Source organism: Epinephelus fuscoguttatus, linkage group LG14, assembly GCF_011397635.1.
Source record: "Epinephelus fuscoguttatus linkage group LG14, E.fuscoguttatus.final_Chr_v1".
Lineage (NCBI taxonomy): Eukaryota > Metazoa > Chordata > Actinopteri > Perciformes > Serranidae > Epinephelus > Epinephelus fuscoguttatus.
Genome location: NC_064765.1, coordinates 19,519,516 through 19,534,337, shown reverse-complemented (window position 1 = coordinate 19,534,337; position 14,822 = coordinate 19,519,516). Strand labels below are relative to the sequence as shown.

Below are 14,822 nucleotides of genomic sequence, written 5' to 3'. Positions count from 1 at the left end.
TTAGTGTTTCTCAAGGCCCAAGATGATGTCCTTAAATGTCTTGTTTTGTCCACAACTCAAAAGTATTTAGTTTATTGTCACAGAGGAGTAAAGAAACCAGCAAATATTCACATTTAAAGTCCTCATGAAACAGCGTTTTAAGATCTGACTGGGGATGTGATCTAAAAGGGTTAAAAGAAAAATATTCAGACCAATTAATCAGTTATCAAATTAGTTGGTGATTGATTTAATGGTTGACAAGTGATCAACTTTGTGTGTAGCTCTAGTGATAGCAGGATTGTTATGTTCGGCCTCAGCCACCTGCAGCCTCCTAAGGCTCCATATCATATTATAGTCACAAGTAATAAAGCACCTGAAAATGTAGGTTAGACTTTGTTAAATCATATCAAGTATATCTGAAGAAACACACAAAGTGGTATTACCTGTTCTCTTTTCTTAGTCTGTGGCTTCTTGTTTGTTATCGCACAATAGCTGGAAGACATAAAAAAATCATGTAAATGACTCAGTTACTGTACATGTGAAACCTACAGTTAGATGGTCTATAAAGATAGGTATGGATGGATTACTGAATGGGCCTAATTTGCACAGGCCCAGGTACCCAAAGTATCAGGAAGCCACCTGGCCATCACTTGCAAAATGTCACTCAAATTAACAAGTAGGTCTGTCGATCAGGAACAGACTCAAAATGACCACAAGGAGATGTGAAGGAACTGTAAAGTTATGACAAATAACAACAAAAAGGGAAAGGCAATGACAAAGAGACAAACATAACTACAAAGACTCACAAAATGACCAAAAAAAAGACAAAAAATGACCTCAAAGACACACAAAATGACCTTAAAATAAACGATTACAAAAAAAGCACACAAAATAACCATAAGAAGACATAAACTGGCTACAGACTGACAGACAATGACCACAAAGTACCCAAAATTATCTCTGAGACACAAAATGACAACAAAAATGGGCAAAGCAACTACCGAGACACAAAATGACAACAAAGCATCACTTAACAACCAAATAGTATACAAAATTACCTCAAAGGGATGCAAACAGCTACACAAGACAGAGAACTATGACAAGGAGACACAAAATAACTACGAGACACAGATGAAGAAAAAAACACAAAACAACCAAAAGGAGACACAATATAACTACAAAGAGACACAAACAACTACAAATGGACACAAAACTATGACAAGGAGACACAAAATAACTACAAAGAGCCACAAAACGACTACAAAAAGATACAAAACAACCAGAAAGTCCACAAAATGACTGCAAATAGACACAATACAACCACAAGACACAGAAAAGAGACACAAATCCAGCACAAAGTCTGTGTGTCTTGCTTCTGTCTAGGAAAGGTGGAGGGGCCCTGTTCATATTTGTGCCCAGGGGCCCATTGTCTCATAGTCCGCCCATGATGATAGATGGAAGACATCTCTAGACCTGATAATACCAGTTAATATAAAACACTGCTTTTACAGGTGAGAGTCAAATAAAAAGTGCTCTAGACATCATGCTAACAGGACTACAAGTATACCAGCACACTACAACTCAATAGTAGACTACAAATCAAAATTTAGACTTTATTTAAGACATGTATCTGTAAATGTAAACTATTGAAACCCTTGAGAATTAAGGTTATGTGATGAAGACATATTTTAAGGACTGTGCAATACAAACCCAGCTAAATATCCATCAAACATTACAGACAACCCACCTGCTGACCATGTAGCTAACATTAGCTTAAATAAATGCACCTTCTCATGACCCAGGATGGAGCTCGTCCTCGGTTACAGTGGCCTGACCTCCCTGCTATGACCCACACACCCTCCTACACACACTCACACACCCCTTACAGCATTGGTACCTACTCCAGCCTTTTGAACTGCTCATTTCCGGCTGCAACATACACACTCCCGTGCTTCAGGTCGTCCAGGTGCTGAACCCTGTGGCCCTCTCTGGGAGTGTACAGCCTTCTGACAGCGCCGAAAGGAGCCTCGATCAGTCTGGTCAGGAAGGTCAACAGATGGTCAAAGGTCGTCAAATGCCGCAAATTTACCACTATTTTTCTTCCGGGGAAGAAAGCGTCTCCGTTCCTGTAGACAGTTATTGTCTTGGTCGGTGGCAAATCACCTCTCCCTGCTGTGCCCGGCATACTGACTGAACGTTAGCTAACAGAAAAACAAACAAACAAACAAACAAACAGTAATGGCGCTGGGTGTCAAAATGTGTCAGTGGCAGGTGTCCGCAGCCTCCGGAGACGTAACTGGAGATAGCATCTGATATGGAAACCAATTCTTCCACATGAGAGGTGTAGCATTAAGAAAGCTATCCCCCCGGCTGTGTTGCGGCTGTTTGCTAGTTTCCGTTTGTATGAAACGGTAACTTCCAAAACTTCAGCGTTTCCAAGGCAACCACTAAGGAAAATTAATCCGTTGTTTGGCAACGGGTTGTTAGATCACATCTACCCTATATTAGACATGTTATTTTATTTTTATGTATTTTTTTCAATTTTTGTGTGAAATTGGTTTGGGTTTTAGTACTTCAGAATGATACAGTATTATTCTTGTAATTTTATTTATTTATGTATTTATTTATTTATTGACCAAACAAACATAGAGGTAGGCTATTACATGGTCTTTTTTCTTACTCTGAGGCTTCTTGGTTGTAATCGCACAATAGCTGGAAGACACTAATAAATCATGTAAATGACTCGGAGCCCAGCAACAGGTACTGTACATGTGAAACTTATAGTTAGATGGTCTGTAAAGATAGGCATGGATAGATTAGTGAATGGACATAACAGGCACAGGCCCAGGGGCCCAAGATGTCAGGGAGGCCCCTGGCCATCACTTGCAAAATATCACTTGGAATGACCACAATGCGACACAAACAGATGACAGAGATGTGAAGGAACTGCAAAGTTTTGACGAGATAACACAGAAAGGGCAAAGCAACAATGAAGAGACACCGAACAACTACAAAGAAACACAAAATGACTACACAGTGACACAAAACAACCAAAAACGACACAAAATTACTTTAAAAAGACCCAAAACACTACAAAAAGCCACAAAACAACCACAAGGAGACACAAAGTGGGTATAGAGTGACAAACAATGACCAAAAAAGTACCAATAGTACCTCAAAGAAACACAGAATAACAACAAAAACAGGCAAAACAACCACAGACACACAAAATGACTACAAAGTGACACAAAACGACTACAAAGAGACACAACACAACAACAAAGAGACTCAAAATGACAACAAAGTAGCACACAATGACCAACGAGTACACAAAATTACCTGGGAGAGGCACAAAGGACTACAAAAGGACACAAAACAACCGCAAGGAGACACAAACGACTACAAAGAGACACAAATAAAAACGACACAAAATGACCTCAAAGCGACACAAATGTAAGTAGGCTTACTGACCATAAAGAGACGCAAAAAGACCACAGAGATGTGAAGGAACTGTAAAGCAATGACAAAATTACAAATAAAAAAGGGCAAAACGTCCACAAAGAGACACAAAATAACTATAAAGAACAACCAAAAAAGACACAAATTACCTCAAAGTCACACAAAATTACCTTTAAAAGAACCAAATGACTACAAAAAGACACAAAACAACCACAAGGAGACACAAAATGGCTACAAAGTGACAATGACCAAAAAAGTACCAAAATTACCTCAAAGAAACACAAAATAACAACAAGAACAGGCAAAACAACCATAGACACACAAAACAACTACAAAGAATCACAACAAAACCACAAGGAGACAAAAATGACCATAAGAGACACAAAAAGACCACAGAGATGTGAAGGAGCTGCAAAGTTATGACAAAATAACAACAAAGAAAGGGCAAAGCAAGAATAAAGAGACACAAAATAATTACAAAGAGACACAAAATGACTATAAAAAGACACAAAATGGTTTATAGAGTCAGACAATGACCAGAAAAGTATCAGTCACTTCAGTCAGTCAGTTGATCTGATACTCAGTGGGAGGCTGTTCCAGAGCCAAGGAGCAGGAACTGAAAATGCTCCATCACTCTTTGTCTTTGATTTGGACTCTGGAACAGTTTGAAGACCCAGACTTGGATGGCACAGTATGAGAGGCTCAGTTATATACTCTGGTGCCAGATAATTGAGAGCCTTGTATGTGATTAAAAGAACTTTAAAATGGTTTCTGAAAGAGACTGGAAGCCAATGCAGGGAAGCCAAAATAGGTGTGATTTGTGAGGATGGTTTTGTTTCAGTCAAAAGTCTAGCTGCTTAATTTTGAACGATTTGGAGCTAAACTTAAGTCCACAGTTACAGGCACAAGCTAAAACATCACTACTACAGCACCAACATGATATTCCTGTGTTGGATATAGAAGTGGATAAAACATCAGATGCAGGGTGTGTGTCCTCGTTTCCATGCACTGTAGCCATATCTACCATTTACAGGCCATTTCTTCACCAGTGCCAGTCGACCATCAGACAGAGCTGCCCAAATTGTTTACCACAAAGGTAACCAGAGATTGCACCAACAATGGCACCTAATTGGTTTATGCCAGACAACTCGTGGTCAATTAAATGCATAATTCATCTCAGCATTAATTATTCATCTCTTAAGGGACTGGAACTGTGCTTTATTAGGAGAACTGCATCATGCATATTCAAATTTTTCCTCTTCTTAGAGGGACTCAATAGGATATCATCTCAGCTGGGATGCCCATCCTTAAAAACAATAGCAAGCAGGGCTGTAAGACAACTTCTATTAATCACACAACTAAACCGTAGAGGATTTTCAAAGATGAAAATGCCATATTAACCTGAGGTATGTAATGTCTTGTTTTTGTCACTTAGCCAATATTGTGCTGTCACATTGTTACCAAGAGTAATTAATTTATTATTATTATAAACTCTCTTGTGTTTTGAGGGTACATTATTTTTTTCAAATAATACACATGTCACTGCAAACTGACAGTACTAATTTAACTCAGTATAATGTGTGTAGTCCATGTCATCATTTAATTCATTGCTTCAGATGGACTTCAGCAAAAGAAATGTTGATATACAAAAATCTCCATCAATCAGTCTAAATAAATATCCCTTAACAAATAACAGACAAATAACAGGCCGTTATACACAATACATCTAACAGCAGGAAAAGCATGTGTACAAAATCAAATTATTGACGGCTGATTTTTTTCAGTTTCAGGGTCCTGTTATTGTCCATGTTGCCACACTGTTGCATCATGGCTTACTGGGATGCTTGAATAAACTGACCATGGATGTATTACTGAATGGGCCAACCGGGCACAGGCCCAGGGGTCCAAAATGTCAGGGTGCCCCCCGGCCTTCACTCGCAAAATGTCACTGAAATTAACACGTACTGGCCGGAAAGGGACTCAAAATGACCACAGAGAGACACAAAAAGACCACAAAGAGATGCAAAGGAACTGCAAAAGATGTAAAACAACCCAAAAAGACACAAAATTTACTAAAATAGACACTAAATCACCACAATAAGACACAAAATTAGATAAAAAAAAAAGACCCAAACAACTACAAACACAAGATGCCACAAAATGACTAAAAAGACCACAAAGAGATCCAAAGGAACTGCAGCGAGACACAAAATGATTACAAAAGATGCGAAAAAATCCAAGACACAAAATTACCTAAAAGATACTAGGGGTGGAAATCACCAGAGGACCCACTATACAATATTATCACCACACTTAGGTCACGATACGATTGTAATATTACGATAATATATATAAAAAATAATAACAATTTCTTACCTTTTTTCCAACTGCAAATTAATTCCCCAAAGGAAAACTTTGTCAACATCAGTTTTACATCATAAGAGAAGTTTTCAGACTGTTCATCTGACTCAAATACCAAATGTTGTATTAAAGAGTGTACTTGCAAAAATTAAATGTAGTGTTATAACTAGGTTCGAGAACAACCCTCATCCCTTCATTCCTCACTCTTCATCCTTATCCTGTCATCCCGAACCTTTCATCCATCTGGCCCTCGACCCTCATTCCTTCATCCCTCCATCCTCGTCCTTTTATTCTCTAATCCCTAGATCCTCACCCCTTCACGCTTTCCTCCGAACCCATAATCCATCATACACAATAAACCATTAGAAATCTTTATCTTATGGGTGTGGTCTTTGTTAGTGAATAATGTATATAATTAAAGATCAATACTTAGTGTCTGTGTATCGATACAATATTGCCACACAAAATATCGTGATACTATGCTGTATCCCAGGGGCCCACTGTCTCACAATCCTCCTATGAAACTCAGCCATCCTCAATGTAAATGTCACTGTCTTTACATCCCAGGGTGATTGTGTTTGTTACATTGCAGTACCATTTCCATCCACTAGATGGAGACTGCTGTACACTGCAGGACATGGTTCAGCTGCTGCACCAGATAAGTGTGGTTTGCTCCAGGGCAGAAAAACAATGCACAGACTAATTCTTTATCTTTTAAATCATCAGTGAGTTTTATTTTACAACAACCGCCACATAACTTATCATGTGAACATGGATATGAAATGCTTATCGTATCCCATTTCCCTGATTAAAGCAAACAACTGGAAACCAAATCTTTCTTTCATTTCATATTTTATGCACAATCTACAGCCCTCTACATTTTCTTATTTGTCTCGTTTGTTGATAGCCCTGTTACAAATGTTGCTTCGTGGATAGTTTGCATAACATAGAAACACAATGCATTGCCTGGCATGCTGTTTGAAACACTAATGAATCACAGAGTATGAGATTAACTGTGTACCTAAAGTAAGTATCACAAAAGAACAAGAACTCTGTTTGGTGAGTTAAGAAAATAAATAGCTTATGGGCTTATGAGGAGAAGTAAAAAGAAAGTAGAAAATATACTAGTTTGCACACCTCTTTGTCATTTTGTCACCTTATTTACAGATAGAAGCACAAACCCATCATATTTACTCACTCTATAGGCAGACTGAACTCAGACACTGTCCTTGTCAAATTCACAAACAAAATACATGGTAGGGTGGCAGGCCACATCAGTCCACTCCCCAGAAGCCACCATCTCAGCACAGTCCTCATCATCATAGGCGTTGTTGGGCTCCCCCTTCCTCCATTTGCTGAAAGTGGTCATGGGCGAGAGATCCACGTAGGTGAAAACACCCTCATGTTGCAGGTCGTTTATCCCAATGTAGACTCTGTTCAGGCCCGCCTCCGTTATGTACCCTGCGATGGCTGCGTTGGCTCCCTCATCCTTGGGCATGGCCAGGTGCCCTCCCCTCGTCTGACAGTAGGCCTCAGCGTCCGAGTAGCGTTTCTCCTCCTTCACCAACAGATAGACCTTACTGTCTGTCTCTTTTATGCCAGCAACAGCTGCGGGGGAGGGCAGTGCTGAAAAATGAGCACTTGTATTTCTATAAATTTCACATTGACATGCCCAGCATTTGCAGTTCTATGAGGATAACAGCTGAAACAATAGACAAGAGCTGATAGGGATGCAAACAAGAAATGCTAAGATCATACCATTCTTAATGAATTTCAGTTCAGACGAAAGCTGCGCCACGAGAATGTCCATCTCTCCAATCATCTTCCTCATGGGTGTGCACTCACACGGAACACCTGATAAGACAAAAATGTGGAGGATTACCACACGTTCGGCTCAAATTTCACCAAATGTGTCTGTCTAATAAGGCAATCATCAGTTTGACCAACCGAATAACAGAGTGTAGGCCTAATCTGCCCTTTGAATGCCAAGCACAGAAACAATTTCACTGCATGTTTGGGGTCATAGGTCGAATACCTATGACCTACGAATACCTATTTAATGAGCACATTACCACTTTTCTACCTATGACACATTTGTCTGGACAGTTTAAAAACTTTGAAGCCATGTTGCTCTGTTTCAGTGCTACCATAGTTAGCCTTAGGGCTGTAATATCTCACCTGGGTCTCCATTAGGGCCCCTTGGACCTGGATCCCCCATGTCTCCCTTTACCCCTGAGACATGAAATGGCATTATCCATAAAGCACGAACAATACGGACCTCATTGGCAAACAAGTGCAAGCACATTTCTGCATTTTCCGATTACCTTTCATTCCACTCTGACCCACTTTTCCATAACGTCCCATTATGCCTTTCTGACCTTTAAGCCCAGTTTGACCTGAAAAGAGTATGCATGGTGTTAGACAATATTTCTCCACAAATTATAGCTGATGAAAATACTGGAAATTACTTCCAGTGAGTAAGTATATTATTAGGATGCAGTGTCTGTGTAATCTCCACCCTCCACTCCTCATTAATGTCTTCAGTAAACACTTGTCCACAGCCGTGGATTCTTCAGATCATTTCTCCGCCAACCTCTCACCCAAATGTAAACACTTGGCCATCTCTGCATGGCCTGGCAGTGATGTAACAGCACATTATCAGCCTGAGCAATGTGAACTTTACCCCAGCTTCTTTTTTTTTTTTTTTTTTTTTTTTTTTGTTACAGCTTAGCGAGATGTACAAGTCTGGGTGCATGGCTAATGCTTGCATTGAGAAACCTAGATATTCTATACCCATCTCTCCAGGAGGACCGACTCTTCCCGGGCGCCCCGGTGCTCCTTTTAGTCCTTTCTCCCCTGGTTCTCCTTTTGCACAACAAGGCAGAAAAAATAAGACAAAAATATGAAGACAAATTCTATTTTTTGGTTTCTATCTATGATGAATGGTGTAAGAGAATATGTAGAACGGCATGCCTTTGAGTCCAGGGACAAGGATCTGAACAGTGCAGGACTCCTCTGTCAAATGCTGTCCATACGATGTCTGTAGTGTCAGTAAACTCAGCACAGACATCAGCACTATGGGCAATAACAGCTTGTCTCCTATCATCCTTTACATGGGCTGGTTGGTGAACTATTCTGACGGAATGAGAGAGATTAACACTAGAGAAATCGTTTTGCAAATCATCCAGTTTGCGGGCTACTAAATTCCAGAGAGAGCATGCTCAAGCAATATTTGTTCATCCTGAGAAATTTTAGGAGTTTCAATATGAAATGCCACACATTTGAAATAGTAGATACAAGTTTAAGAAAGAAATTATTGTTTTAAACCTATCCATACATATCATCTAGAAGAATTCAGGCTTGAACCTGCAGAAACCTGCCTAAACCAAACACATATTCAACTTTTTGTTACAAACTTGGCCACACCTTTATCAGAAATCACTACATCCCCTGTGAAAAACATGGGTTTAACAGAATACCCCGTTTTAAAATCTGCACGTCCTACCTGCAGAGGTGTTTCCAGACAGGAGAAGAGAAGTGTAGCCAGCTTGAAAAGACTTGCAGTAGCTTTGAACACTGGTGGTCCTACAGAAACATTTCATGTTCCTCCGCAGGCACGGCAGAATGTGTGTGATAGGACATTCGTAAACAGTTCGCAGATAAAGTCTGAAGCAGCTGGGGCCCCGCAGATAATTGGCTGGGAAAGTAGTCGAGTGATTGACGGTGGAGGGGCCCGATAAATACACTGACTCAACCTCAAACTCTATCAGATATTTACTTGAAGAAAAGCATATTTTGTGAAATGCCCATAATGCTTACCATGTTGTGTAGTTTATTTTAAATGACGAGTTAAGTGTAGAGTTTTCATTATGTTTGCAGTTTCTAAGACTTGACTGCAAGTTTTGTGTTATTCTGTCAGTCCAAGTTGAACTTTTGGTATTTTACATGAATAAGATACTTTACTTGTATAGGATTTCTGCCACTATCATGTCAAGAGCAGTATTTGTTGTGATGCAACTTTCCAGTACATCCCCTCCTTCACTGCTGCTGCTCTTTACTCTTCTCTGCCTTCTTGTAGGCAAGTCTTGGGATTTTAGATTTGCTATTCCCCTTTGTGGCCACATGAGGGAGCCATTGTCCATACAAGCAGAGTGGAGTTGCCCTCCACTTGCCTGGATCCTTAATGTACATCACTCATCCTTTTTCCTTGAAGTCAGAATTACAGTGACTACAATGACAATAACTTTATATATTTTCAGATTTTAAATCACAGCATTTGCCAGTGTTTATTTGTCTTGACCAGTGTGATAAAGATGACTTTAAAATAAACAAAACGGATGGTGAATGGATGGTGGTCATATCTGTACAATTCTTTCTTTGGAGATTAGGATGTACTGTAGCATCCCCAAAATAAAACATGTCACAGTTTGATATCAAGTGGTGCTTGTCTTTGTCGTGCATTATTTATGACGCCACGCAAATACCAACTTGGACTTTTAACTTGCGAACAACAACAAAAAAATGTCATGTTAGTGTTTACATGCTGTCATCTAGTGTCAGTAATCAGATACGGTCCAGTGCAGGAGTATCAGATATCCTAATTAGATTTACAAACCCAGTGGCGGCTTTCAATGGTGGATTGGATGTCTCCTTCAAAAATCCCCCCCAAAAGTTTTAGATTACCTGCCTCTGAAATATTCATGACTTTCAAGGCAACATTTGCTGTCTTTTCATTGCAGCTGGTGAAGTAGTGTAGGTGTCTGCTCAGAAAGACTAATACAGTGTATTACATGACTGTGGGCAGTAAAATGAAATATTCCTCATGATGATATATTGAAATGAATTTACAAAGCATAAAGGACATGTGGCTGTATCCTCCTGAGACCTCAGCTTCTGTTTGGTACACATTTTTATTGTCTCTGAGGTGTTTGGGATCAGTAGGATCTAATGGTATAAATAAATAAATAAATAAAAACTGTCTTTGAACAGGAAGTAGTTTTAGAAGAAAAAAAAGATGTCCTCATATGTGGATGTTGGGTTTATTTTCAATAATCACTGTGTGTAATAAAGAATAAAAATGTTTATTTCAATGTCTGAACGTTCGTGTGTAAAAACAAAATTACAAATACTGAAATTAATATAAAAGTCTGTGATTTATTCTTTTAAAACCTCTGCATCAGTTTTCTTTGTGCCATACTCCAAGCAAGGGATGTCCTTTTGTTTGTGGAGACAGTCTGACCAAAATAAAGTCCCAATGTCCTCAAACAAGACGTCCTAATGTAAAGTCCTCACATAAAGTCCGAACGTCCTCAGACAAGCACTGCCTACTTAACAGAATTTTTTTTCTTGTCACTGTTGCTAATATTGGTCATATTTGTTGCCATATCAAACTACAAACAGTATTAATCATAAATAAACAAATTTCAACCATAAAATGTGATCAGGTTTTGGACCTTGTCCACTTTTGTGTCGGATCAGCTGCAGACTGACTTGGAAAACATGGCAGCCATCTTGTTTTTAAATGGATTAGTGTATTGTGGTCTCACTACCACTAGGTGGCACAAAAAAGTGTCCACGAACAAGGACAGCAGGTCTAAGTAAAGTAGAATTAAGTATAAGATGCAGAAAACGCAGAATGTTACATCCTTATATGGACATGTGTCCAAGCACGCAGATGTATTAATATGTGTGGTAGGCTATATATATATGTATATGTATATCTATATCTATCTATATCTATCTATCTATATATTTTTTTTCTCATCAGCATAAAAAAGTAAAAAAACAAAGTCACTGGTAGAGGACTTACTTGTAGATGGGTTTGAAATTTCACATCAGTTTTCTGCTCCTGTGCACCGAAAAAATGTGTGTGGGGGGGGGGTTAGCCGAAAACATTGGTTTTCAAATTTTACGTGCCCAAGGCACACCAAAGGAAAGCCAAAGTCTCAAGGCACACATGTATTTCTATTTGTGAACAATATCCTCAATAACCTGTTTTGACTCTTATCACAGCATGAAGTTTTGTTTTTATTTACTGGCATCAAATAACAATTGACAGCCAATTATTACTCATGAAATATTCATTACCAAAATGATTTAAGAATTAATTTTAAATGTTTTAAAATTACATCAAAGCACCAACAACACATCAATTCAAAGGGGAAATGGGAAATCAGGTTCCCTGTGAAGTTTTTTTTTAAATTAAATTAAACTAAATTACATATTTTACATAGAGTTTGCCTCTTTATTAAGAAATGGGTGATTTAAAAGAAAGACAGTTGAATTCAAAAAAATTAATTAAAATTTTATTCATAACTTTTTGTTTAGGCTCAGTTGAATATTGCAGTAATAATGTGAGGTTATCACAAAATCCCACGGCACACTTGGATTTGCATGGTGTGAAAACACAGCCAGTGAAAACGACCTGACACAGGATCTTCCGAGCAGCACTTCAACGCACCTTCAGCAGTGTACAGTCGGAGTGACGTCACCTGGGCTCACCGGAGCACCGAGCACAGCCTGTCATCCAGACAGCCCGCTGCTCCGTCCGCCCTGTCCTGTCCTGTCCTGTCCTGTCCTGTGCTGTACTGTACTGTCCCGGGGAGAAGCGTGAGAGAGCTGGACTACTGCTACACTACACATCCGTATGAGGGACTTAAAACTCTTTCCTGTCGTCCTGATACTAAATTTAACCCCCTGAACGTAAGTGTGTGTCTGACTTTTACACTTTTATAGCTGATGAGAGTGAGAGTCAGAAACAGCCTGAGGTGTTTTATATTGTCTTCACAGGTACATAGATGGAGTTTGTGCAGTTGTTGTAGTGTATTGCGTTTGATAACTACCTATAATATTGTGTAATTATTAACAAGCATTGCCTGCATTAGTACAGTGTGAGTTTGCCTACAAACACCTGAAGTAGTCATAATGGTTTATTCATAAGGAGCTCAGTGTGGGCTACAGAAGGTGCTGATATATTTAAATCCATTTAATTATGAGGTTGTCTTGCACCTATTTTATTTGTCTGGCTAATCTTCTTAATTCTTTCATTTCTGTCATGCTGCCACCCCTCAGCCACTTTAAATCCCTCTTAAACCAAAACTCTATGTTGTCCATGTTTTTTAAAGATGCACCTTTGAAAGTGTGATCCGTCTCGACATGTGTCTTCATCCTGTTTCCCTGTTGTCTACTTCCAAAGAATTCTCCATGTCCCCTTTGCCTATAGTAGAGAACAGGAAACAAGAGGCAGGAAACAAGAGGCGTGTTTGTGTGTCCTGCTTTTGCTCTGAGCCAGAGTCCATTCATTTGTGTGCACGTTTATTTCTCCTTCTCCTGTGTCTCCCTGCTTCCCTTCTGATTCGTCTCACAACAACCGATCACAGACTTTTATTTGTGAGGCTTAGGTGTCACTTGAAGCGTTTCACCTCATGGTCTGGATTAGGGTCAGATACTAAGAGGATTTAGGGCTGCAGAGTCAAAGTTATTCATGATGGGCCGGTGTCTGTTTTGTTGAGAGGAGTCAGTGGTGTAGACTTTTAGGCTCAAGGACATCTCTCCGTGAGTGATATACCAGACTTTTTGGAGGTTTGCATTGAAAGTAGCATGATAATTTCAAAGCTCTTGATGCATTGAGCAGTGCTGTATTACAAAGACAGATGTGTTGTGTGTGGCGTTTGCGGCAGACCGACATAGACTGCTCTTAGTGTCTGACAAAGGTGGTAAGCACGAATTGTCAGTCATAGCAAGATGTGTATAGACATTTAGGTTTTCCTGAACTGAGCGTATTTCCTTTGTGGACGTACTCTAATTAAACTTGCACTGTGGGAAAGCTTTGTGGTTATCAGTCATCAGTCTTGAAGATCCCCCTAGCCTTGATCTCACACTTGAAGGTTCGAGATAACAGACTGGGAAAGTAATCTTTATCCTCCCTCCTTATGGTGTGATTTTCTTGCACTCCTGCTTATGTTTGGATGTTTTTTAGAGCTTAATAATCAAACTATCACCACTGTAAATATGGATATGGCCTCCATTTATTGTACAAACAGTTCCTAAAGTTACAGACAGGTCCTTTTCACTTGTTGCAGCCTTAAGTGATTGTAGCTTGCATCTTGCCAATGTGAAGACGATACATTGGTTCAAGAACTTTCTATTATCACATTTATTTATTTATAACTTCATTTATAACTTTGCCTCTCAGCGCATTGTTTGAGTTTTTTGTTCTAGTTTCAGCCTTGACGGTGGGTCGGCCCCTTGATGTGTAAAATCCTCCTCCTACTCGGCTGTTTTTCCACCCGGGGCAAAGACATCTATTGAAAACAAAGGTTATTGCTCTAATAATAAAGATAACAGCACGCCGTGTGTCTCATGTTACATTCACTTTCAGTGGAAGCAGTGATAACATTCAGCCCTGCTTTACCTTGGGTGCAAACTAGGCTTTCATTCATTCATACTTACAGTAGGCCTACCACTTCTTAGCACAGGTTCGCAGACATTCTCAAAATCTTAAAGGACATTCAGTCTCATGGTTTGCAACAGGATGTACAGTGATATGAGCTACTGTAGCTTATATCTTAATTTTAATGGGTTTAACATCTGAGCCTTATGTTACAAAGTCCTCAGAGTGAGTGAGTGCCTGGAAGTTTCCATAGCTTATATTGAGAAAAGCCAAATGTAAGTGTGTTGACCAGACGTGACGTGTGCTTGATAAAGAAGCTGTAAAAGCCTGATTGTGGTTATTAAGCACTATCATGCAAGGGCCTATCATTTGTTTAGTAAGAAAGAAATGGTTGACTGCTCTTGTATGGAAGTTATGATGCAACACAAAGGAATATGATGTTCAGTCACAAATATTATATAATAAAATGCTCCGCCATTAGGCTGAGCCGATGCACCTGCTGAACTTTGAGTCTTGCTGCTGAAGGCTGCATCAGCACTTTCCAGCACCTATTCTGTCTGACATTTGACCTCAATCCCTGAGGCTAATGGGATATCAAGCATAACGTCAGCACTTTTGCTTTGAAGAACTC

The 14,822-nt window shown here is 39.4% G+C and overlaps 3 protein-coding genes across 12 annotated transcripts in view; 1 reads left to right on the top strand and 2 right to left on the bottom strand.

Moving 5' to 3' along the window:
* The window catches only part of LOC125901158 (doublecortin domain-containing protein 2), a 73,804-nt gene extending 66,725 nt beyond the window's left edge, over positions 1 to 7,079 (bottom strand). For all 7 annotated transcript variants that reach the window (XM_049596592.1, XM_049596593.1, XM_049596597.1 and 4 more), the window contains exons 1-3: positions 6,998 to 7,079; positions 1,881 to 2,180; positions 423 to 471 (exon numbers count right to left, since the gene is read on the bottom strand). In XM_049596592.1, the coding sequence (XP_049452549.1) occupies positions 423 to 471; positions 1,881 to 2,164 (333 nt within the window). In that variant the 5' untranslated portion in view covers positions 2,165 to 2,180; positions 6,998 to 7,079. The remainder of the gene's footprint in view (positions 1 to 422; positions 472 to 1,880; positions 2,181 to 6,997) is intronic.
* colec11 (collectin sub-family member 11) lies at positions 6,509 to 9,467 on the bottom strand. 3 transcript variants are annotated; one of them, XM_049596604.1, is made up of 7 exons: positions 9,305 to 9,467; positions 8,773 to 8,929; positions 8,593 to 8,664; positions 8,124 to 8,195; positions 7,978 to 8,031; positions 7,558 to 7,653; positions 6,509 to 7,425 (listed from the first exon to the last, which is right to left on the bottom strand). In XM_049596604.1, the coding sequence occupies exons 2-7, from the start codon at positions 8,903 to 8,905 to the stop codon at positions 7,016 to 7,018; spliced, it is 837 nt and encodes a 278-aa protein (XP_049452561.1). In that variant the 5' UTR covers positions 8,906 to 8,929; positions 9,305 to 9,467; the 3' UTR covers positions 6,509 to 7,015. The 3 variants fall into 3 exon arrangements, with proteins under 3 accessions (XP_049452561.1, XP_049452560.1, XP_049452562.1); XM_049596603.1 differs by having other exon boundaries at positions 8,773 to 8,934; positions 9,305 to 9,466; XM_049596605.1 differs by having other exon boundaries at positions 6,509 to 7,407; positions 8,773 to 8,934; positions 9,305 to 9,464.
* A 2,840-nt stretch (positions 9,468 to 12,307) lies between these two features.
* The window catches only part of myo6b (myosin VIb), a 62,863-nt gene continuing 60,348 nt past the window's right edge, over positions 12,308 to 14,822 (top strand). For both annotated transcript variants that reach the window (XM_049596576.1, XM_049596575.1), the window contains exon 1: positions 12,308 to 12,501. The gene's annotated coding sequence lies outside the window, so the exon portion shown is untranslated. The remainder of the gene's footprint in view (positions 12,502 to 14,822) is intronic.